Source organism: Molossus molossus, unplaced genomic scaffold, assembly GCF_014108415.1.
Source record: "Molossus molossus isolate mMolMol1 unplaced genomic scaffold, mMolMol1.p scaffold_m16_p_4, whole genome shotgun sequence".
Classification (NCBI taxonomy): Eukaryota; Metazoa; Chordata; class Mammalia; order Chiroptera; family Molossidae; genus Molossus; species Molossus molossus.
This window is the reverse complement of record NW_023425377.1, coordinates 82810706-82836991: the sequence shown is the minus strand read 5'-3', so window position 1 is coordinate 82836991 and position 26286 is coordinate 82810706. Positions and strand designations below refer to the sequence as shown.

Genomic DNA, 26286 nt, shown 5'->3' with positions numbered 1-26286 from the left:
CCTGCGTTTTCCTTCTGTTTTGCTTCTCTTTTCTCAATTGTCTTTACTTTTTCTCTTGTTCTTTTGTTTTTCCCTACACTTGAGCTTTGCCAGTAGTATCTGTGTGTGTGTTTAGTCCTAGGGTGGTTTAGAAGTTCATGAAAAGGCATCTTAAGTGTTCCAAATAAAGGCGAAACTGAAGACAGTGGTGGTTGTAGCTACATACATTTTTTAAAAAAGTGAACAAACTTCTTCTTAATACAAAATTAAAGCCTTTGAGGTGATTTCTTTTTTCTTGGCACAGAGTTTTATTTAAATGCTGTTTATGAAGGGCCCTACAAAAAAAGTAAAGCATATATTCTCTCTGCTTCCCAGTTTTTTAAATAGACAAATCAAAAGAGCTTATAGACATGTAGGAACAGTTTCTTTACTATAAATAACACTAATAATATGAAACCTAACTTTAAAAAAAAGAAAAATTAAAGTAAAAATTTGGTAAAAAAGATACTTTAAGAAATGTGTTACCGAAAAAATAAAAAGCTTAGATTAACTTGCATGTATGTGCAGTATGTACATTTTATTTGCATAGACAATTTTTATAATAGTTTATTGATATAATAAAATTGTTTATTGGTAACAAAATTTTTATAATAATTTATTGATAGCATAAAATTCACCCTTTGAAAGTATATTATTCAGTGATATATTCAATCCCAGGGTTGAATATATTAAATTACTACCTAATTTAGAACATTTTCATCACCCCAGAAAGAAGCCCCACATCCACTAGCTGCTGTTTCACATCCTTCCTTCCCCCCCAGCCTCCTGGCAGCTGCTAATCTATTTTCTGTCTGTGGGTTTCCTTATTCTGGACATACTGTGTAAATGGAATTATGTAAGTGGGCTCTCGTGTCTGGCTGCTTCCACTTAGCATAATGTTTTCAAGGTTTATTTATATTGTATATATTAGAACTTTATTTTTTTATTCCCTTTTATGACTGAATAATATTGTTGTATAGAATATACATTTTATTCATTAATATTCTGTTATGTGTATTATATACCATATTTTTTTATCCATTCATCATCTGATGGCTACTTCTGTTTCTTCTTCTTTTTGGCTATTATGAATAATCTTGCTTGCATAGACAGTTTCTTTAAAGGGTATAAAAGACCCGTTAACTACTTCCAGGAAGTGTGGAAAGGAAACTTAACTCTTTACCTTTTTGTACTAGGTGGTTTTTTGTTTTTTAACCAAGTGCATATATTTTTAATTAAGACAGAATAACCCTATCACTATTAATAGGGCTTTGGGTAAGTAAGTGTACCTCTCTGGATTTTAGTTTTCTCACTGAAAAACAATTGGACTAAGAATTTTTCATGGTCTTTTTCAGTTCTCAAATTTTATGATAAAATGATATGATAAAATGAGAGATGGTATTATAGGAAGTTTTTCTTCATGAATGAGAGTTGTATTCTTTGTAACTTTCAATTTATTTTTATCATAGGACCTAGAGTGATTATTACAATGGAAGAAATCAATAATTTCAAGACACCAAGCAAATTATCAGAAAAAAGAAAATCTGGTAAGATAGATATAAAACCTTTCTTCATTGTTATTGCTGTTAGAACTATCCTATTATTGTCGTTTGACGCTTTGTCATACACAATTTTAGAATACATACTCTTTGTAATGTTGACCTTAGCAAATTACACTTATTTTATAGGCCAGAATATGGTCATCTGTGAGCTCATTTTATTGACATTGTAACAGATTTGGAGGTTCTCCCTACTGAATAATCAATTTAACTTGAACTGTTAAGGAATTATGTATGTTTCTCCCCCTCTCAAACATGTATCGCTCTGGTGAGGGAAAAATATTTTCCAAGGCAAGACAAAGGACAAAGATAATCTTTTCAACAAATAAAAACAATTGGATATTGATATGAAAATTGACCCTTACCTCATATCGTACACAAAAATGTTCATAGTTATAAAATGTCTAGAAGATAACAGGAGAAAATCTTATGTTGTTCACTTCTAATAGATTTTTGTACATTGACCTTGTATCCTGCAACAATGCTAAACTCACTTATTCTAGATTTTTTTTTCATTACTTTTATTTTATTTTATTTATTTATTTTTTTTATCCTCACCCGAGGACATTTTTCCATTTTTTTGTTCAGGTAGAGTGGGAGGGAGAGAGAGAGAGAGAAACATCGATGTGAAAGGAACACATTGAGTGGCTGCCACCCGCACGACCGACCAGGGCCGGGGACAAACTGAAACCGAGGCACACGCCCTTAGCGGGAACCGAACCCGGGTCTCTCAGGACTGCAGGTCGACGCTCTGACCGCTGAACCAAACTGGCCAGGGCTCATTACTTTTATTTTTATCTTTTATTTTTTTTCACATCTTTATTGTTGGATGTAAAATGTATTACAGATGTTCACATTTTTCCCCCATTGACCCCCTCCTCCCCACACCCGCCCCCCTCCCACCTTTTCCCAAACTATTGTCTGTGTCCATTGGTTATGCATATAAGTTCTTTGGTTTATCTCTCCCCCCCCCCCCCAACCCCTTTCCCTTTGAGGTTTGTCAGTCTAGCAATGAATTTGTGCTTCTTAATCCCTTCACCTTTTTCACCCATTCCTCCAACCCCCTTCCCAACTGGCAACCAACAAAATATTCTCTGTATCTATGAGAATGTTCCTGTTCTTCCTGTTCATTTTGTTTGTAGATTCCATTGTTGATAGATATGTATTCATTGCCATTTTGTTTGTTCATACATTTTATCTTTTTCTTCAAAAAGACCTTTCATCATTTCATAATAACGGTTTGGTAGTGATGAACTCCTTTAACTTTTTCTTGTCTGGGAAAGTTTTTTTTTTTAATCCTCACCCGAGGATATTTTTCCATTTTTTGTACAGATAGAGTGGGAGGGAGAGAGAGAGAGAAACATCGACGTGAAGAGACACATCGAGTGGCTGCCACCCGCACGACCAACCAGGGCCGGGGACAAACTTGCAACCGAAGTACGTGCCCTTAGCGGGAACCGAACCCGGGTCTCTCCAGACCGCAGGCCGACGCTCTAACTGCTGAGCCAAACTGGCCAGGGCTGGGAAAGTTTTTATATGTCCATCGATTCTAAATGACAGCTTTGCAGGATAGAGTAATTTTGGTTGTAGGTTCTTGGTTTTCATCACTCTGAATATTTCTTGCCACCCCCTTCTGGCCTGCAAAGTTTCTTTTTTTTTTTTTTTCATCCTCACCCGAGGACAGAGGACATTTTTCCATTTTTTGTTCAGGTAGAGTAGGAGGGGGAGAGAGGAACAGAGAGAGAGAGAAACATCGACCTGAAGGGACACATCGAGTGGCTGCCACCCGCACGACTGACCAGAGCCGGGGACAAACTGCAACCGAGGTACATGCCCTTAGCGGGAACCGAACCCGGGTCTCTCGGGACCACAGGCCGACGCTCTAACCGCTGAGCCAAACCGGCCAGGGCTGGCCTGCAAAGTTTCTTTTGAGAAATCAGCTGACAGCCTAATGGGAACTCCCTTGTAGGTAACTAGCTGCCTTTCTCTTGCTGCTTTTAAGATTCTCTCTTTGTCTTGAACCTTTTGCATTTTGATGATGATGTGTCTTGGTGTGGGCCTCTTGGGGTTCATCTTGTTTGGGACTCTCTGTGCTTCCTGGACTTGTATGTCTGTTTCCTTCACCAAGTTAGGAAAGTTTTCTGCCATTATTGTTTCAAACAGGTTTTCGATTTCTTGTTCTCTCTCTTCTCCTTCCGGCACCCCCAAGATGTGAATGTTGGCACGCTTGAAGTTGTCTCAGAGGCTCCTTACACTATCCTCATTTTTTTGGATTCTTTTTTCTTTTTGCTGTTCTGATTGGGCGTTTTTTGCTTCCTTATATTCCAAATCGATGGTTTGCTCCTTGGATTTACGTACTCTATTATTGAAGCTATGTAAATTCTTTATTTCAGTTAAAGCCTCCTTCGTTTCTAACTGTGCATTGATCATTTCTGACTGGTCCTTTTTTATGCTCTTGAGGCCCTCACTGAGTTCATTGAGCATCCTTATAAACAGTATTTTGAACTCAGCATCTGTTAGGTTGCTTATCTCCATTTCACTTAGTTCTTTTCTTGGGGTTTTGTTCTGTTCTTTCATTTGGGACCTATTTCTTTGTATCCTCATTTTGGCTGCCTCCCTGTGTTTGTTTCTGTGTATTACTTAGTGAGAGGTATGGGGCTTGCTGAGACCCGATGCTGCTCGTTTGAAAGAATTTAGGAAAAACCTGAAGCAGGATCCAAAACTGGCCAATCCTATGGTTAAGCAAGTGGCAACAGCTTGGGTGGGCTTGAAAGTTGTATGGGGTGGGGCGGGGCCTCAGGGAGTCAGCAGGGCGGGGCTACCAGTGTGAGCCAGGTTGCTGGAGTCCCAGATATGGCTTCTGTCTGCCGCTCCGGGAAGGACTCACCAAAGGAACAAAGGCCTCTGACAGCACGTTTGTCCCCGAGAAAGCCCCCTCTCCAGCCCTCGCTCCAGTGCCAAACAGCTCAGTTCTTCCCTGTATGTCTCTGGTGCCCCTCGAGCTGCCTCCCCTCCGAGCTTAGAGGGAGAGAGTGACAAGTCCGTGCGCGGGCCCTTTAGGGAGCTGCCTGGGGCTCCAGCCGCCTCAGCTTCCCTGAGCCTCAGTTTCTGCTGGTTTTTCCAGCCAGAAGTTATGGGGACTTCTCTTCCTGGCACTGGAATCCTGAGCGGGGCACCTGGTGTGGGACGGGGACCCCTCAGTCCTCAGGAAGGACCTTCCCAGCCGGGGAGCCTCCTGATTTTTATCCGCCACACGTGGGTGTGGGACCAGCCCGTCTCGCCGCTGCCCCTCCTACCAGTCTGGATGTGGCTGCTTTTTTTTTTAATTCCGTAGTTGTAGGACTTCCATGCAGCTTGATTTCAGGCGGTTTTGGATGATGGCTGTTCTGTAGTTTAGTTGTAACTTTGATGTGGTTGTGGGAGGACGCTATACCGCGTTTACCTACGCCGCCATCTTGACCGGACTCTAGATTTTTTTTTAATAGATTGCTTAGGATATTGTACATTGTACATAGTTGGTAATATTATAGACAAATAAAGATAGTTTTACTTTTTTTCCTAATCTGTATTACTTTCTTATGGCACTGGCTCCAGCATATTTTTTAGTAGAAAAAAAATGAATAGATATCCTTTCCTTGTTCGCATGAAGTATTATATTAAATGTAGAGAGTTTTGGGGTTTTGTGTGTGTGTGTGTGCACGTGTGCGTAATAGATTATTTTTAAAGCAGTTAGATTCATAGTAAAATTGATCGGAAGATACAGAGATTCTAAAGTTCCATTAGGATCTTTATTTACTTCTCTGTTTTAACTTGTTATGCTCACATTTTCTTTTACATTATTGAGTATATTTCTAAAGATTTATATAGTAAGGCTTTTATCTGCTACTTCTACATCACTGTCATTTTGTGGTATGGTTCTGTTGGTTTATTTTCCACCTGGAATGGGTCAAGTTTTCTTCTTTCATTCCTGGTAATTTTTTTATTGACTGTGAGACATTTTACATTGTTGAGTGCTGAACTTTGTTATTCCTTTGAAGGGTGTGTGAATGTGTTTTGCTCCACCTGCAATTAAGTTTTCTGCACATAGTTTATTTTTTTTGAGGCTTGCTTTTAGGCTTCGTTCTAAACTTTTTCCTTGGGCTAAAATTTAGCTGTAGTACTAAGCCATAACCCTTTAGAGTACTTTACTCAATGCCCTGTGTTACAGAGTTAACACACTGGCTGATGTGTAATCTCCTGTAATGATTTAGCCAACTACTTGGGTTTGTTTGGTAGTTTCCCTGGCTTTGGGGAGTCTATGTCTATTATATGTACAGAAAGTACTTAGTCAAATGCTTAAAGGGAGACCTCTTTTTAGATCTCTGGAGCTTTCTTATTTTGTGGCTCCCTCTTTAGTTATCTGCTGCATAAATTTTAGCTATTTAGGTCTTGACCTCTGATCTCTCTCTCTCTCAATTTAACAAGACTGCTGAGCTGTGTTTCTTTGTGTTGTGGCCTGGAAACTGCCACTGAGTGGTAAGTTAGGACAATAGATAGGGCTCACCCCATTTGTTTCTCTTCTCTGAAAGAGCACAATCCTGCTCTGCCTTATTGTCAGGTATATGAAAACTACTAATTTTGTCAAGTTTTCTAGATGGCCATTCCAAGAGCAGTTAATTTTTTATTAGCAAAAGTAGGACTCCTCTATCTCATCTTTTTAAAGACTGTATAATATAGATATAATATAATTATGATTAATGATGATTAATTAGGGTTTTATGTGTGTTTTCTGCAGCCACAGAAGTGAATCCCAGTATTCAGATATATGTGCTTGCATGTGTGTGCGTATATGATGTCTTTGGGCACATGCTGTACTGTAGGCATTGGCAAACTCTTTGTAAAGGGCAAGATGGTAAATAGTTTAGGCTTGTGGGCCACATAGGGACACTATTGCATATTCTTTTTTACCTGTTTTTTCTTCTTTTTTTTATCCTCACCTGAGGACATTTTTTTGCGTTTATCTTCGGATAGAGCTGGAAGGGAGAGAGAGAGAAACATCGATGTGAGAGAGACACACCAAGTGGTTGCCACCCACATGACCCCAACCGGGCCGGGGACAAACCACAACTGAGGTACGTGCCCTTAGCAGGAACCGAACCTGGGATTCTCTGGTCTGCGGGCTGCAACCGCTGAGCCAAACCTACCAGGGCTTTACCTATTGTTTTCAATCAACCCTTTAAAAAAACAATTCTTAACTTGTGAGTCATACAAAAATAAGCTATTTGCTGACCCCCTGCTTCAGTGTTACTCATAGAGCTCCAAAAGTAGACTTAGTCAAGGGGTCTGCATTTAAAATTAGAATGGATACCCTTGGCCAATTTTGATCAGCAGTTAGAGTGTCAGCTCACACACTGAAGGGTCACGGGTTTGATTCCCAGTCAAGGGCACGCATCTGGGTTGCAGATTCAATCCCTGGCCCTGGTTGGGGTCTTTTGGTGGGGTCTCAAACTAATTGATACGTTTCTCTCACATCGATATTTCTCTCTCTCTTTCCCTCCCTCCATTCCACTCTATTTAGAAAATCAAAGGAAGCCCTGGCCAGTTTGGCTCAGCGGTTAGAGCGTCGGCCTGCGGCCCAGAGAGACCCGGGTTCCGTTCCCGCTAAGGGCACGTACTTCGGTTGCAGTTTGTCCCTGGCCCTGGTTGGTTGTGCGGGTGGCAGCTACTCGATGTGTCCCTTCATGTCGATGTTTCTCTCTCTCTCTCCCTTCCTCTCTCTCCCTCCCACTCTATCTGTACAAAAAATGGAAAAATATCCTCGGGTGAGGATAAAAAAAAAATTAAAGGAAGAATATCCTTGGGTGAGGATTATCAACAAAAATTAGGGTGGATAGTATCAAATTGCTCTCTAAAAGATTACTCTTAACAATAGTGTGTTGCAAATGTTTGGATGTATTTGTAGAGGTCTTTCAAATATTAATTTTATTTTTAATTTCTTTCTGACATTTAGCATTATGTTCAACTCCATGTATAAATATTCCTGCCTCTCCATTTATGCAGAAGCTTGGCTATGGCACCGGGGTGAATGTCTACCTTATGAAAAGGTGAGTATATTTATAGATTAACCTTTTTATATGGAACCATAGTTTTACTGTACTTAGAGACAGGAATATGAAAATTCAGATATTTAGATTTGACATATGTTCCTGATTCTACCTGACTGCTATATTCCAGTCTTAGAATCTTTTATAACTTCACCAGAGCTCTGTCTGATACACTTTTCTTCTAGCTTTTCTCCTGATGGATTATTAAAGGATCAGTAATTTACCTTATAATTTTTCCTTGGCTTGTATGGGAAGGGAATCAGCCTGACCAGTACAGCATGGTTTTAGGTTTATATTGTTTCTAGATAGAAGTGCTTTCTTTAATAAAAAGCTAATGAATGAGATTAGTATAGCAATATTATGTAAGTGGGTATTCTTGAAGTATGTTTGCAATTTAAACACCCCTTTGTGTTTGTATGCTGTTTTGTGAACTTTTTTTTTTTTAGTTCCTAAAAACTCTTGTCTAAGTTATTCTGAAAGAAAAATATTCTTATAGGTTCATAGGTCTAATTTTTTTTTCTTTAAAAAAAAAAGTCTCTAAGTGTAAAGTGTATTATTAACAAAGTTATACTGTATGTAACTTAAAAAGCTTCATATGGCTGATAATTGAAAATAGCAGTCCTTTCCTGATCCTACCACTCCTCCCATCAGCCTGGGATTTTCCCCTTCTGGTAACCTGGAGATTTCCTTTGCTTCTCTGGTGAACTGGATTCTCTGTTATTCTGTAACTCGTCTTACTATTTCTTGGTTTACATCTTGATTTGTTTGAGGACATCTGATAGCTCCCTGTGAAAAGGTACACAGGAGATACATTTTTGAGAATTTGCATTTCTGAAGATGTTTTCATTTTACCCTCAAATTGAATGGTTCTTCTTGTTTTTCTGGGTCAGAATTATCATTTGGACATGATTTTCCTCTACAGTTTTGAGAACATTGTTCCATTGTCTGTTAGTTTGCAGTGTTGCTGCTGAGAATTCTGAAGCCTTTCTGATAGCTGATTTTTTTTTGTTACCTGTTTTATGTTATCTGTACTAGTGTTCTGAAACCTTGCATGATCTTCTGTTTGTCACCAATGTTCTGAAACTTCACAGTGACATGCATGGTTGTGGGCCTCTTGGATTCTGGAAATTCCTATTCATAAATTCCCTATTGTCACCAGAAATTGAACCCATGACCCTTCAGTGTGTGGGCAGACACTCTAATCACTGAGCCAGACTGGCCAAGGCAAAGTTTCCATTTTTAAAATGGCATCCTAAGTCTTTTGGGAGTGCTAGAAATGTTCTGTATCTTGATCTGGATAATGATAACATATGAAAACTCATTAAGCATTTAGTATGCATATGATCATGAATTACCATGTTCCTATGTGGTTCACAGGTATTCAGCTTTGCTAGTAAACCTTAGCCCCTTTCAAAGCTAGTTTGCAGTCTTGAGAAGCTGGGGGAATAGGGAATAGGCAACTGTCTAGAGATACTGAATCAAGGAGGATATCTAGGAATCCGCCTGCTTTTTGAATAACTTTCAAGAAATTCATTGAGCCTGTTAAGTCATTTACTTTAATCTGCTTTCCAGCTTCCAAAAGTTTGTTGCTGTTAACTCTTCTTCATTATTTTCATCCTTGTTGGTGGGTATATGTCTTAAAATACCCATTTGCTTTTATTTGAGTGAGGCTTGAGAGGGATCAAAATTATATGTGTACCTTAAAACTATCATTTTGATCTAAAAGTATATTTTTAGTGCTAAATTTGTATTCATACTTTAAACCCAACATAGTTTTGATGTATTATTATTACTGTTATTTTTAAATCTTTTTTATTTTTAAATCCTTACCCAAGTATACTTTTCCATTTATCTTCAGCTAGCATGGGAGGGAGGGAGGGAGAGAGAAACATCAATGTGAGAGACACATCGACTGGTTGCCTCCTGCACAATCCTGACTAGGGCTGGGAACTGAACTGCAACTGAGGTACGTGCCCTTGACAGGAATCAAACCCGTGACTCTGGTCCACGGGCCGATGCTCCAACCACTGAGCCAGACCGGCAAGGGCTTGATGTATTTTTTTTAATATACTGATCGATTTAGTTTGCTATTTGTTCAGAATTTTTGCATCTATGCTATAACTAAATTGGCCTTGATTTTCATTTTACTACTGTTTCTGTTCGATTTTTAAAATTAAGGTTATACTAGACCAGCGGTTCTCAGCCTGTGGGTCACAACCCCCTTGGGGATCGAACGACCCTTTCACAGGGGTCACCTAAGACATAACAGTAGCAAAATTACAGTTATGAAGTAGCAACGAAAATAATTTTATGATTTGGGGGTCACCACAACATGAGGAACTGTATTAAAAGGCTGCGGCATTAGGAAGGTTGAGAACCACTGTACTAGACTCTAAGCACCTTTTCTTTTTATTGTTTGGAACAGATTGAATGATAGGTTCCTTGAAAGTTTAGTAAACTCACCTGGAAAGTTACTTAGGCTTTGTATTTCTTGTGGGAAGATTTAAAATTCTTAATTAAATAACTTTTCATAAGTTTTATTAGATTTTTCCAAGAATTTGATCATTTTGTCTTTTTAAATTTATTGATGTAAAAGTTTTAGTATTCACTGATATTTTTTAATCTCTTCTGTATCTGTAGTTATGTCCCCATTTTTTATTACAATATTATTTGTTCTTCCTTTTATTTTTTTCCTTGTACAGTCTCATCAGAAATCTGTTTTATTAGCCTTTTTAGTAAACCAACTTTTAGAGCTTGGCAAAAGTATTTTATTCAGACTTCGTAAATATATTTGTGTCACTCTGTAAATTAGGATATGTTATGGAAAAGGTGAAGATGGACTTGGTCACTAAATTCTAAATATTTGAGAATTGTGGGATACCCCTTGAAACTTGAAAAATATATTTTTCACAATAAAATAACAGGAAAGAACTTATCCCCAAATGCTGTTATCTAAAACTTGAGTTTAAGAATATTTTAGATAAAAGTATGAATGGTAGATGTATATGAATTAAGAAATCTAGTGATCCTTTGAGTAGCTGGGTTTTTTTTTTAAAGGTCCTACAATCATAGAGCTATGCTTATGAGGTAGTACAAAGCTAAATGGATTCTTGGTTCAGTCTATTGTTATGTTCTTATAGGTAAACTTTATCTTTAACTTTTGAGGTTCTTTTACTAGCTTTTGTGCCTATGTGCTGCATATACCTTGTTTTCATAATCGGCTGTACTCATAAATAAATGGCTACCTTGTCTGGTGAACCTTTCTCTGACTTTGTTTTACCTCTTTGTTTATATAGGTCTCGAAACATTTACACTTTAAATAGTAAGACGGCCAGTCAATCTTCTTAGAAAATAAGCAACTTACTTTTTTTTTTCATTTGTATCTTTATTATTATTGCCTTAAGCTCATATCTTTAAATATGCAGTGAAAGGTATAACATGGATTGGTTAGTGGAGAGGCACAATATTTGTTGGTGAAGAACAGTCTACTATTTGGATGATTACATATGGTCAAATGTTTCTTGTATGTCTCTTCTTTAAATTGTTTCTTAGAGATTAGTGTTTATCACTTTAGCATTCTAGAACTTGTCTGTAGTACATATAGTTAAATATTTGATAAGTAGTTAGTAGTGCGACATGCTTGAATAGAAAAATTTTAAATAGTAATCTTGAAGTTTAAAAGTTATATTTCATTCTTTTTCTCCTAGTTCTCTCTATTTATCCTCTCCTTTCGAGCAATAGATATCAGGCTAGTCTTGTAATCAATAGAAATATGAGCTATTCATCTCCCAACTAAAAAGGAATTATAGCAGAGGTATTGATAGTATAAAATTTGTAAATATTTTTTTAAAAAACAATTTACTGCTCAGCCATTGTGGTTCAGTGGTTGAGCGTCGACCCATGCACCAAGAGGTCGATTCCTGGTCAGGGCATATGCCCAGGTTGTGGGCCCAATCCCCAGTTGGGGGCATGCAGGAGGCAGCCATCGATGTTCTCTCTCATCGATGTTTCTGTCTGTCTCTCTCAAAAAAATTAATAAAGAAAAAAATTAAAAAAAAACAAACCCCAAATTACTATCAAGTTCTTTTCAGAATTTGGAAGTACTTGTTAGTCATTTAAAATGTATTATGTTTATTAATCTTTATACATTTTATGATAAATTATTTTTTTAAGATCTCCAAGAGGCTTGTCCCATTCTCCTTGGGCTGTGAAAAAGATTAATTCTAGATGTAATGGTCATTATCAAAGTATGTACCAAAAGAGACTAACTGATGAAGCTAAGATTTTGAAAAACCTTCATCATCCAAACATCATAGGTAAGTTTAAATTTATTTGGTAGCAGTATCTGGTATATTATTCTGTTTATCAGAAACAGTTTATATAATCTCTTAACCAGTTACAGTAATAAAAACGAAGAGGGTGGTGGTAGAGTTTGGTAAGAATCAAATTAATGTGAACATTCTAAAATAAAAGTATATTATTTTAAAATTTTTAAGTACATATTTAAAATTCATGGGAATGGTTACAGTCGTCATGATGCTGGTACTATGGAGAATTCAGGAATATAAAATGATTTTTATTTAGATAATTTCCTTGTTTTCATTTTTAATATAAGTAGGGCTCATGAACCATCATATTTAGGAATGCATAAAATATTTTAAAATTTGAAGTAGTGATACTATTTGTAAACACTGAAGATACTTTAAATTAGATTACTGAATTAGTTTTATAAATAATAGCTGATTTCATTGTATATTTGTCAGTGTTAATCCAGATCCATTTTTAGTCACAGTATTGTAAAAAATTTAAGTACTGTACTATCCTATTTTAGTAAGAAAATGTTATGCTTCTTTAAGGTTATCGTGCTTTCACTGAAGCCAATGATGGTAGTCTATGTCTTGCTATGGAATATGGGGGTGAAAAGTCTCTAAATGACTTAATAGAAGAACGAGGTAAAGACTGCCACGGTCCTTTTCCAGCAGCCATAATTTTAAAAGTTGCTTTGAACATGGCAAGAGGGTTAAAGGTAACTGTGCATTATATGTTACATGACTTTTGTGGAACATTAAAAAACTAAGTACTTTATATTCCTAATTACATGGTAGCCCCCAATCCTTTCCCCAAAAGGGTTGCCTTAAGTGAAAGTTGCCTTATGGAATCTTTTGCATTGCAGAGTGCACTATTTCCTTATTTTGATCAACAAAGTTGATTGAGGCCTTTGCGTAGTCTGAAATAACCCAAGTCAGGCAGTTTTGCTTACAGAGATCACGTGTTAAATTTAGTTGTGAAAGGATTAAATTTAACACAAATTTACTAATTATTTCTGAGGGTATAGCCTAACTCCCTGTTAATGCAAACAAGTCTCTTAAAGACTGCTTTGTGGGATAAATTTTGAGCATCATGAATAGTCATCTATAGGTCAAATTAAAAAAGGCTGTCAGTTTTTTGTTTTTTTGTTTTTTTTATCCTCACCCAAGGACATTTTTCCAATTTTGTTCTGGTAGAGTGGGAGGGAGAGACAGGAACAGAGAGAGAGAGAGAGAGAGAGAAACATCGATGTGAAAGGGACACATCGAGTGGCTGCCACCCGCACGACCAACCAGGGCCGGGGACAAACTGCAACTGAGATACGCGCCCTTAGCGGGAACCGAACCCGGGCCTCTTGGGACCGCAGGTCGACGCTCTAACCGCTGAGCCAAACTGGCCAGGGCAAAAAGGCTGTCAGTTTTATGCAAATAAATTATTGTGCCTTTGGATGGACACTGTTATAAATTTTGTATATCCTAAATAACTTAAACAGAAGTAATGATGGCCCCAGAAAACTGTTGGATGACTCAAATGCAGATCATGTAATGATACTGATGTCAGAGTTGCATGTTAAGGGTTGAAATAAAATTGATTCATGAAATGTGAAACTGGAAAAAGGCAATATTTCTAAATGTATATGTTTTTAGCACATGTATAGAAAAACCAATTTTAAGTGGATAGGATAAACTAAATAATTTGAATTATTTAATAAATGGTTTTAAATATATAATGGAATCAAATTATGTTATAAATATGTTCTAGCATATTCTCTTTGTGGTAGGCAGCATTTATTTATTTATTTTTCTGTTAATCTTCACTTTTTTCATTGATTTTTCAGAGAGTGGGAAAGGGGGGGAGAGAAACATCAATGTGAGAGAGACATCGATTGGTTGCCTTCCACATGACCCCAACTAGGTCTAGGGATCGAACCTACCACCCAGGTTATGTGTTTTTGCCAGGGACTCAAACCCTCAACCCTTCAGTCCTCTGGCTGATGCTCTAACCGCTGAGCTAAACCAGCCAGGGCATATGATAGGCAACATTTAAATTAAGCACAGTGAGTGTTTCAAATTATATTACAAGAATTGTCTCTGTATCATTTTCAAACCAAGTCACAGAGTAGATGCTTAAATGCTAATGAATGAACAAATAACAGTTTTGTAGGACATTTTTGATTATTGATAAATATTGTTAGTTGTCAGTTCTAAGAAAGGGTTAATGTGTAAAACAAAATATAGCCTTAGATTACATTTCTGCTTCCTCTGTTCTTGTGAATTTTGTGTTGCTCTAAGCTGTCTCTTATTTTGCATTATCTGAATTTGTTTGGAAAAAAGTATGATTCATTGTGAAGATTCCAAAATTATTCCTAAAAATTTCTAGCCTTAAGTAAAGTTGCAGTATATTTTGATAGCTACTGTAGTATCTTTTTTATATCTTCACCCAAGGATAGGTTTTACTGATTTTTAGAGAGAGAGGAAAGAGGAGAGAAAGAGAAACATCGATGTAAAAAGGAAATATTGATTAGTTGCCTCCTGTATGCCCCCTGACTGGAGATCAAACCTGCAACCTAAGTATGTGCCCTGACCAGGTCAAACCCGAAACCTTTTGGATGTATGGATGACGCTCCAACCAACTTAGTTACCCTGCTGGAGCATCTTTTGATATAAAAGTATGTAAGATGGGTTTGTAAATAAATAAGTGAGCTTCTCTATAAACAGACATCCATTTCCAAAAATCTTTTAGATTTCTGGTCGGTATGGCAGACCAAGATAACATGGGATGTTTCCTTCTCTAGCTTAAAATAATTTGAAATGATGGATGGTTATAATCCTGTAATTTAGGAGGAGAGTTCAGATTATATTTGTTTGAAGGTTATTATATATATATATGGTTTGTATTTTTGCTCAGATGTGTTTAATTTTTCACTATTTTAGTATCTGCACCAAGATAAGAAATTGCTTCATGGAGACATAAAATCTTCAAATGTTGTAATTAAAGGTGATTTTGAAACAATTAAAATTTGTGATGTAGGAGTCTCTCTACCATTGGATGAAAATATGACAGGTGAGTAGTAGTCTAATTTTTTAAATTTGTTTATATATAATTTAAAATTTTCTAGTTTTTATATATTTAAATAAATAAAAAGTTCATGTTCTTCAAAAATCAAAAACTATTAGTAAAAAAAGTATGTAACAGAAAGTATTACTCTTGTCTCTTTCACTCGCCCCCTCTCTTGCCAAACACACACAATATAAATTACTATTTTATTACTAATATATGTTTTAACTGAAGACAACTTTGGGAGCTATTTCTAACTTAGATTGGAATTTTTAAGTGGTAGAGATCTGTGAATAGAAAATAAAATTTTATTAAGATTTTATAAGGCATTCATTCAGCATTGGTGTAGTGACGGGGTGGGAAACCGACGGAAGCAGGAACTGGAGTGGGAGCAGGAGGAGGAGTGCTAGTCATGGCCAGTCGGCCGCTGTTTGCTCCCGGTCCCACCCCACTGTTCCTCTCTCTTTGTCGTGAATACTGATCGTTTTCTTCTTGGGGAATTTAGGATGTTCTTAGGACTGAGAGAGAGCCTCAAAGAGAAAATTTCTGCTTTCAGCATATTTAATAAATAACATTGCATTTTCCTCTTTATATAAATGCTGTTTAGAACATATGTATACCTTAATTTCCAGCTAAAATTAAAGTCAAGTTGAATTGAAGGAAAAAGTCTAAATAAAGTCATGAACCCTCAGGTTAAATAACTACTACCAATTTGAAACTTTATAAAAGGAGAATTTGTTAAAAAGAATAAACATAAGATTTTTAGCATAATTTTATCAATCCTTAATACATGAAATAGATAAAACTAAGATGTAAAAGATTTAGTAGATAATAAGGTAAATCTCTATACATTAGAATGTTTATTAGATTAAATATATTAGATTACAAAAGAAAACCTCAGATTACGAAAAGTAAAGATAGCCCAGTGGTTGATATTTATTGTCCTCAGTGCTATATATCTAGATATTAGTAACACAATTGGAAAAAAAAACCCAAACTTTTTAGGAATTTAAACCACTTTTAATTGATTATTGGCTGAAAGAAGAAATTAGTTTCTAGTTATAAAATATTTAGAAAACATTAAGAATCTAACAACAAATCTAAAGCTATTTGAGCCCTGGCCAGTTTTGCTCTGAGGACCAAAGGGCCATGGGTGCAATTCCTGGTCAAAGGCACATACTTGAGTTGTAGGTTTGATCCCCTGCCCTGGTTGGGGTTGTGAGGGAGGCAACCAGTCAATATTTCTCTCTCTCTCCCCCTTCCTCCCTCCCTCCTTCCCTCCCTCCCTCCCCCCTTCCCTCTTCCTCCTTCCCTCTTCCTCCCTCCCCTTTCCTCCCTCCCTATCTGAAAAAAAAATCAATGAGAAAATATTGTTGAGTGAGGACTAGCAGCAACAACAAAAATAATAAAAGACTATTTGATATGGTCAAAGGAAAAATTTTTATTAACCTTTATGAAGTTGAATATTCAAATCAGGAAATAAAAAAATGAAGCTCCCAAGAAAACAAAGCAAAAATGCATTAATGAATTAGAGTCTGTTCTGTAACATTCCAGTGCAATTTATTTTTTTATTAAAAAAAATTTTTTTTTCTTTATTGATTTTAGAGAGGGAGAGAGAGAAACATTGATGAGAGAGAACATCGATTGGCCGCTTCCTGCATGCCCCTCACTGGGGATCAGGCCCATAACCTGGGCATGTGTCCTGACTGGGAATCAAATTGGTGACCTCTTGGTGCATGGGTCGACGCTCAACCACTGAGCCACAGCGGCTAGACAACGATTTATTTTATTGTAGAACATATCTAAGTGAATGTAAAGTTCATCCCTGAGGATACATTTTCAAACATAGCCAGTCAATTTTTATGAAAGAATGATGAGTAGAGGAAAATGGGGTATACCCAGTCCTTACCCTTTTAGAGCTCATAATCTAAGATGGAAAGTAGCTCTTGAATAATACCACTAAAGTATAATGACTATTATACTACAAGGAGTTATGTGAATATGGCAGTGCCACTTAACCCAGCCTGGATGTTGAGAAAAGCCTTCCTAAATAAAGTATTAAACAGAATTGAAGGATGAGAAGCAACTCGTTTCATCAGTTTTAATTTGAGATAGTATCCATGAGAACTGAAAAAAGTATTGTCTGCTTAAAATCTTTGAATTTAGTTAAGGGCAATAAAGGAATGACTGTTAATTTATGATCTCATCAAACTTTTGTTGTCAAAACAGTTCATTTTCACGAAGAAGCAAGTTAATTAGCATCATGGGGGAACTGCTTCCATTATCTTTAAATTCTATTCACAAATTAGGAAAAATGTCAATGGACATACAGGAAATGCACTTGTAGTTGGCTAGAGTCTTCCATTGGAACTGATATATTAGATCGAGTTCTAGAAAGCTACTTTTTAGCCTGGCAGATCCCTGTAGTAATTTGACCTATTTAGAATGGGGTAAGAATCTTTTTTTGCCACAATCAATGCTGTGTGGACCATTATCAGTAGACTCGTAGTTGCGAATACCATTAAGTGCCTCTTGGGTATAAGGTGGTGCAGGGGAAAGCCTTCAAGGAGCTTATATTGTACGTGACTGTTTTCCAAACTTCATTGCCCTAAAGCTGAATTAAGTAAAAAAAAGGCTGTCATAGAGGCAGCTTTCATTCTTGCCACCTGATGCTGGATACTGTCCTAGTCTGGCATCTTTGTTCTCATGTTATCTTCAAACAGAGCCTACTTGCTTATTAAGTATCTCCAACAAAATGTTGAATGAATGAATGAGTGCTTATTGACTATAATCTTCAATTTTATTACTTCACAATTCTTAATTTTCCTCCTCAATCCTCCTGTTTGTTCTTCAAATATTAGTTTTCTTTCTCTTTTTAAAAAAATTTCTGGAGACCCTCAAGGCAGAAATTTTTTTTAGTTCTGAAGAGAAGCTTTTATTAAACATTCCCCCTGTTGTTGCTTTTCTATTTATTTGAAAGTCAGTTATATTTGGTTTGATTTTACTGTGACATTACTCGTGAATAAATGCAGGTTAATAGCAATCTAATAGTGAAAATTTTTATTTTTAGTGTAATATATTACGCTGCCCAGTGAATGTTGTGTTTGTAAAAGCTTGAGTTTATCCTAGTCACAGCAGAAGTAGAGCCTTTAAATATGAAAAATAAAATTATGGAAGAAAAGATAGAGTATGTTTGTTGACCACTGGATTTAAATTAGAAACCAATACAATAACTAGGAAAACCCCAATTATTTGGCAATTCAACCCAAATTTGAATAACTTGTGCATCAAAGAAAATGACAAGAATAATTGGAAAATATTTTGAATTGAATAAATTTGTAACTGTGTACATGATTATATTAGCAAAAAGGATCAAAATCAATAACCTATGTTCCAAAGTGAGAAAGAGAAGAGCAGAGAAGATCCAGAGTAAACAGAGAGGGAAAAATAAAGATGAGCAGAAATCAATGAAATAAATACCAAACACTAGAAAATATTAATAAAACCAAAAGCTGCTTCTTTGAAAGATAATAAAATTGACAAATCCTTAGCTGTATTGCTGAAGAAAAAAAGAGACCACAAATCATGATATTAAGAATGAGAGAGGTTATTGCCACAGTTTTTACACATTTAATGATCAATAGATTATTACAAACAGCTCTATACCAACAAACTTGACGATTTTGATTAAAAGAATAATTTCCTTGAAAAATACAGTTTACCAAAATTGATATAGGAAAAAATAGGAAATCCAAAAAGCCCTGTATGAAAGAAACAGTTCCTCAAAGAAAACCCCAAACCCAGATATGTTTTCACTGTTAATTTCTATCAAACATCCAAGGAAGAAAAAATACTGATTTTACAAAATTTTATTTAGAAAATTTGTTCTGAGACCAGCATAACTCTAATATCAAAACCTGACAAAGACATTATAAAAAAAAAAAAATCATAGTCCACTCTCCTTTGCAAACATATCTGTAAAAATCCTTAACAAAATAATTAGCAAATTAAATCTAACTATATAAAAAAATATATCTGACCAACTAGGGTTTCTCTCGGGATAGAAAAGCTAATATTCAAAAGTCAACACAATTCACTATATTAACAGATTTGAAAACTACATGGTCATCTCAATAGATACAGAAAAAGCATTTGACAAAATCCACCTTCTATTCATGATTAAAAAAACAAAACAAAAAAACACTTGCTAAATAGACATAGAAAGGAAATTAAGCTCAGAAAGGGTATCTACAGAAAAACCTACAGGCAACATTATCCTTTAATTTAGGACAAGGCCAACATGCCTGCTCTGGCCATTTTTATTTAACACTGTCCTACAGTCCTATTAAAGCAGGAACAAACTGCCCTGGCCAGTTTGGCTCAGCGGTTAGAACGTCGGCCTGCGGTCCAGAGAGATCCGGGTTCGGTTCCCGCTAAGGGCACGTACTTCGGTTGCAGTTTGTCCCCGGCCCTGGTTGGTCGTGCGGGTGGCAGCCACTCGATGTGTCCCTTCATGTCGATATTTCTCTCTCTCTCTCCCTTCCTCTCTCTCCCTCCCACTCTATCTGTACAAAAAATGGAAAAATATCCTCGGGTGAGGATAAAAATAAATAAATAAATAAATAAAAAGCAGGAACAAACTAAAAGCCATCAAGATTGGAAAGGAAATGAAATTGTTCATATTTACAGTTGTGATTGTTTAAATAGAAAAATCTAAACCTGCAAAAGAACTACTAGAATTAATAAGTGAAGTTAGCTGTTATATTTCTATGTATAGTTCATTGGAAAATGAAAAAAAGTTCTATTTACATGTACCGAAAAGCATAAAATATTTCAGAATAAATCTAATAAAAAAAGTCAACTGCCCTGGCCAGTTTTGCTCAGCCGTTAGAGCGTCAGCCCGCCGACCAGAGAGACCTGGGTTCGGTTCCTGCTAAGGGCACGAACTTTGGTTGCAGTTTGTCCCCTGCCCCGATTGGGGTTGTGTGGGTGGCAACCAGTCAATGTGTGTGTGTCTCTCTCTCTCTTCCTCCCTCTCTCCCTCCTGCTCTATCTGAAGATAAATGCAGAAGTGTCCTCGGGTGAGGATAAAAAAAAAACTATATACTGAACACCATAAAACATCACTGAGAGGCAAAGAAGTAAATGGAGAAAGATCATGATTGTGGATTAACAGATTCAACACTATTATGATGTTAATTCTTTTCAAACTGATCTAATATTCCTTCCAATCCTAATAAATATTTTAGCTGGATTTTTCATTGAAATTGACAGATTGTCTGAAATTTAAATGGAAATGTATGTGGATCTCTCACTCCTGGGCAGAAGCCAATTATGTGATTCAACCCTTTCTCTTTTCCCCACATTTAGCAATCATAGAAGCACAGAAATGGTACTTCTCTCATTCTAATAACAACATAGTTTGAAATAGGAAGAAATAGGCACAGATTAAATGATCTGTTTAAGGTAACAGGTTGCAAATGTCTTTGAACCCAGGCAAGGCCATCTTGCTCCAGAGTCTGTACTCTTAACATCCACAATCCATTTATATTCTTACCGCTTTCAAAAGCAATTGCTGCTTCTCTACACCCTTGCCAACTATCCAGCTTTTAAAAAAAAAAAATTATCAATCTTGTAAGGAAAAACTAATTCTTATTAATGAGGTTGAGTATATATTTTTTCATGTTTACTGGCTATATTTGGTAACCTTTAAACTACCTGTCAAATCATTTTCCCTTTTTTTTTCTTGCAGGAGCAGGGGGTGGTGGTGGTTTGCCTTTCTTAGTGATTTCTAGTGTTTGTCCTTATGACAATTCACCTGTATTTTACTTGTTTCAGTGACTGACCCTGAGGCCTATTATATTGGCACTGAGCCTTGGAAACCCAAGGAAGCTTTGGAGGACAATGGTATTATTACTGACAAGGCAGACATATTTGCCTTTGGCCTTACTCTGTGGGAGATGATGACTTTATCTATTCCACACATCACTCTTTCAGATGATGGAAATGAAGGTATAACTACATATTTTTACTGTAAATCCAAATCTGGTTTGAAATAAGATTAGTTTATAAAATGATATTTTATTTTTCTATTAAGTTAATTTTAAAAAGAACAAGTTATTTAATGGCACGAGATACGGATTATATTAATACTAATACTTACTAATTTGGTACCTTTTCGGTTTAACTTCATACAAATGAGAGGTAGATTAATTCAGAATGGGGAGATAAATTGAGAAAATTTCAAGAAGCAAAATGTTACCTTAAAAACTCCCATTGCGCCCTGGCCGGTTCGGCTCAGCGGTTAGAGTGTCGTCCTGCGGTCCCGAGAGACCCAGGTTTAGTTTCTGCTAAGGGCATGTACCTTGGTTGCAGTTTGTCCCCAGCCCTGGTTGGTGTCATGTGGGTGGCAGCCACTCGATGTGTCTCTCTCACATTGATGTTTCCCCTCTCTCCCTCCCACTCTGTCTGAAGATAAATGCTATAATAATAATAATAAAATTTTCCATTGCGCCCTGGCCGGTTTGGCTCAGCGGTTAAAGCATCGGCCTGCAGTCCCGAGAGACCCAGGTTTAGTTTCTGCTAAGGGCATGTACCTCGGTTGCAATTTGTCCCCAGTCCTGGTTGGGTCATGTGGGTGGCAGCCACTCCATGTGTCCTTTCACGTCGATGTTTCTCTCTCTCTTCCTCTCAATCCCTCCCACTCTATCTGAACAAAAAAATGGAAAAATGTTCTCCGGTAAAGATAAACAAAAAAACTCCCCTTGCCTGAGAAGAAAATTAGAAAGCTATCATAGTAAGGGTTGATAACCATGGAATAAATCCATGTAATAAATTCATAACAGTAGCTAATCTACACCATGGCAGGACAATTGGAGAGGCTGTGGTATAATGAAAAGTATACTGGATGATGACTTTTTGTTTCAGAAGGGCGAGCTTGAGCAGTCATAAGTTTTCCATGATTTAAAGTGATTTTATTTGTTTCAAACTTCTTCATGAGCAGATAAAACATTTGATGAAAGTGACTTCGATGATGAAGCATACTATGCAGCTTTGGGAACTAGGCCACCTGTTAATATGGAAGAACTGGATGAAACATACCAGAAAGTAATTGAGCTCTTCTCTGTATGCACTAATGAAGAGGCTAAAGATCGTCCTTCTGCTGCGCACATTGTTGAAGCTTTGGAAGTAGATGTCTAGTAATGTCATATTCATAACTAGCTGAGCTTCAAGTATGGCTCATGTATGTAACTGTTCTATTTACTGTAATACATTTATGTAGTTACTATGATAATCCATAATTATTAGACTATTTAAAATTGACTATTTTAGAAACAAAGCACCTTGTTAACATTTTAAAACTTATTTCTATTATAAAGTTATTTAGTGTATACTTATAATCAGCATTTGATATCGTAGTGGGTTTTCTATAAAGCCTAAGAAACTTAAGTTTAAGGAACAAGTATTGAAACTTTTTAGAGATTTAAAACACTACCAATAAAATGCTGTAAATTCCTTTGTCTGACAATTTGGGTAGAGGAACCAATACTTTTATTAATGATCTTCCTTGAATATTCTCTATTTTAATGGATCTATTTAAATTAGTACTTTGTAATACAAAATAAGTCTACATTTGATATCTTTTAAAATATTAAACTTTGCTAGTCTTTCTTGGCTAATGTGCTTATTTAAATATGGCCACTGGAAGTTGAGAGAATATAGCTCAAAGGAATACCTCCTTGGGTATTTCCAAACTTTCAGTTAAGGCTTGTCTTGCCCTCTTGGTTCTCACCAGATCTTTGGTTTTTGCTTTTATTTATTAAACATGTTTCTGTACTAGATAATCTTATTTTTTATTTACCAATCTAAATAAATCTTAAGCATTTTATATTTTTGTTGTAAAAATAATAAAACTAATAGGATGATATAAAATAAAGGTCACTTTAGTTACCAGAAGGTGTCTTACCTATTTTATACACCATTGATCTGAGTGTTGTCATTCAAGTTGTTGAGTGAATGTGAGTTTCTTTCTCTCTCTAGGCCATATTTTGTTAATCTGAAATGAGGGTGATTTGGATCAGTAGTTTGTATCTGAACCAAAGACCCCTGGGAATTTTCAGTTATCGATTGCTTGTGAATCTAGGTGGTATGCTTAGACTTGACTATGAAAGAATTTTAAAAATTACTGTCAAATGGAGGATCTTAGAAAGATTAGGAACCATAGCACTCTGAGTTTTAAGCAATTTTAGAATTCACTGGAAGGTTCCTTTTATGTGAGATTGTACCAAGCAACGGTACACAGATCATTAATGGGCATACCTTCTGTCAGTTTTATGGTTTCAGGTTACATTTAGCCTTTATTTTAAGTTGATTTTTGTTTACGGTGTAAGGTAGTATTCCAGTTTCCCAACACCATTTATAGAAAAGACAGTCCTTTTCCCATTGTATATTCCTGGCTCCTTTGTCATAAATTAATTGACCATATATGCATGGGTTTATTTCTGGGTTCTCTGTTTTGTTTCATTGATCTATATATCTTTTTTTTTTTGCCAGTATCATACTGTTTTGTTGTTGTTAATTCCCACAGAGGATATTTTCCCATTGATTGTTTAGATAGAGTGGAAGGGAGGGAAAGAGAAACATCGATGTGAGAGAGACACATCCATTGGTTGCCTCCTGCACAGTCCCGACCAGGGCCAGGGATTGAACCAGCAACCCACGTACATGCCCTTCACTGGGAATCAAACTCGAGACCCTGATGCTCTAACCACTCAACCAAACCAGCCAGGGCATTACTATAGTTTTATAATATAGTTTGAAATCAGGGAGCTTGATACCTCCAGGTTCGCTCTTTTTTGTCAAGATTGCTTTGGCAATTTGGGGTCTTTGTGGTTCCTGACAAACTTTAGGATTTTTGTTCTATTTCTGTGAAAAATGTCATTTGAATTTTGATAGGGATTGCTGTGGGTATTTTGGACATTTTTACTATTCTTTTGATCTGTGAGTACAGAATATTTTTCCTTTTATTTGTGTCTTCAATTTCTTTCACAATGTCTTACAGTTTTTAATGTATATGTGTTTCACTTCCTTGGTTAAAGTTTATTCCTAGGTATTTTATTCTTTCTGACACAATTGTGAATGAGATTTTTTTTTTCCTGGTTAATTCTCACCGGAGGGCATTTTTTCCATTGATTTTTTTTTTTTTCTTTTTTCTTTTTTTAGAGAGAGTGGAAGGGAGAGAAACATTGATGCGAGGCACATTGATTGGTTGCCTCCTGCACACACCCCCAACCAGGGTGGGAATCGAACCCATGACCCTTTGGTGTATGGGCCAACACTCTAACCAGACAGGGCCTAATTTCTCTTTTTGATAGTTTGCTATTAGTGTATAAAATCAAAACAGATTTTTGTATATTTTGTATCTTGCAACTTTACTGAATTTAACAGTTTTTTTATTAAGTCTTTAGGGTTTTCTTTATATAAAGTTATATCACCTGTAAATAGTGACAGTTTTATTTCTTCCTTTCCAATTTTGATGCCTTTTATTTCTTTTTCTTGCCTAGTTGCTCTGGCTAGGACTTGCATTAAATACTATGTTGAATAAAAAGGTATTAAATACTATGTTGAATAAAAAGGTAAGAGTGGGCGTTCTTGTCATGTTCTTGATCTTAGAGAAAAAACTTTCAGTTTATCACGATTGAGTATGATGTTAGCTGTGGGATTGTCATATATGGCTTTTATTAGATTGAGGTATATTCCCTCTATACCCAGTGTGTTGAGTTTTTATCATAAATGGGTGTTAAATTTTGTCAAATGCTTCTTCTGTATCTATTGTGATGATCATATTTTTATCCTTCATTTTGTTAATGTGGCTTATCACACAGTTGATTTGTGGAAATCCCACTATCATGGTGTATGATTTTTAAAAAAATGTATTATTGCATTTACTTTGTTAATATTTTGCTGAAGAGTTTTGCATCTATGTTCATCAGGATTATTGGCCTGTAATTGTTGTGTCCTTGTATGGTTTTGGTATCGGAATAATCCTGGCCTCATAAAATGAGTTTGGAAGTGTTCCCTATTCTGTTCTTTGGAACAGTTTGAAAATAATTGGTATTAATGCTTACCTTTTTGATAGAATTCACCAGTCAAGTCGTCTGCTCTGGGACTTTTGTTTGTTGGGAGGTTTTTGATTACCAATTCAATCTATTTACTATTAATCTGTTTCTTCATGATTCCGCTGTGGCAGGTTGTATGTGTTTAGGAACTTATCTCTCGTGATCCTTTGTATTTTTGTGGAATCAGTAATAGCATTTCCTCTATTTCTGATTTTGAGCCCTCTCCTCTTGTTGAGTCTAGCTAAAGGTATCTAGTTCTAGTTTTCAAAGAAACCAGCTTGTGGTTTCATTGACCTTTTCTGTTGTCTTATTAGTGTGTTTTTCATTTATTTCTTCTCTAGTCTTTGTATTTCTTTCCTCTACTAACTTTGGGCTTCATTTGTTCTTTTTATAGTTCCTTGAGTTGTAAAGTTAGGTTGAGCTTTTTGTTTCTTTTTTTTTTTTCTTTTCTATTTATCTTCAGATAGAGTGGGAGGGAGAGAGAAGGAGAGAAAGGGAGAGAGAAACATCAATATGAGAGGGACACATTGACTGGTTGCCTCCCGCATGACCCTGACAAGAGCCAGGACAAACTGCAACTGAGGTACGTGCCCTTGACCAGAATCAAACCCATGACTCATTGGTCCATGGGCCAACACTACCGCTAAGCCAAACTGACCAGGGTGAGCTTTTTGTTTCTGTAGTTTCCCTTAGAACTGCTTTTGTTGCATCCCATGTTTTGTTGGTTGTATTTCCATTTTCATTTGTTTCAAGGTATTCTTTTATTTCTCTTTTGATTTCTTGGTGACTCATTGGCTCTTCAGTAGCATATGGTTTCATCTTCACACATTTGTGAACTTTCCAGTTTTGTAATTGATTTCTAGTTTCATACCATTGTGGTTAGAAAAGATGATACAATTTTAGTCTTAAAGTCCCCTACCATTGTAATGTTGTCAATTTCTCCCTTTAACTCTGTTAATATTTGCTTTATATATTTAGGATCTCCTATCTTTGTTGGATGCATAAATATTTACAAATGTTAAATCCTCTTGTTTGATTGACCCCTTCATCATTATGTAATACCCTTCTATGTCTATTATGGTCTGTTTTAGTCTATTCTGTGTGATACAGTTACAGCTACCATGGCTTTCTTTTGGTGTCCAT

The 26286-nt window shown here is 36.2% G+C and overlaps 1 protein-coding gene across 1 annotated transcript; it reads left to right on the top strand.

Annotated features, from left to right (window-relative positions):
* Nucleotides 1–858: 858 nt before the first annotated feature.
* On the top strand, nucleotides 859–22274 carry PBK (PDZ binding kinase). The gene is made up of 8 exons (XM_036240555.1): nucleotides 859–874; nucleotides 1488–1565; nucleotides 7567–7660; nucleotides 11834–11976; nucleotides 12517–12686; nucleotides 14902–15031; nucleotides 20864–21037; nucleotides 22029–22274. Exons 2-8 carry the CDS (start codon nucleotides 1508–1510, stop codon nucleotides 22223–22225), a joined length of 966 nt encoding a protein of 321 aa, XP_036096448.1. The 5' UTR covers nucleotides 859–874; nucleotides 1488–1507; the 3' UTR covers nucleotides 22226–22274.
* Nucleotides 22275–26286: the final 4012 nt, after the last annotated feature.

Bases quoted from the DNA above. Each gene is read 5' to 3' on its own strand.
- PBK (XM_036240555.1), top strand. From the start codon at position 1,508: ATGGAAGAAATCAATAATTTCAAGACACCAAGCAAATTATCAGAAAAA. The intron at 1,566-7,566 runs GTAAGATAGATA...TCTGACATTTAG, and splicing joins ATCAGAAAAAAGAAAATCTG to CATTATGTTCAACTCCATGT. The intron at 7,661-11,833 runs GTGAGTATATTT...TATTTTTTTAAG, and splicing joins AATGTCTACCTTATGAAAAG to ATCTCCAAGAGGCTTGTCCC.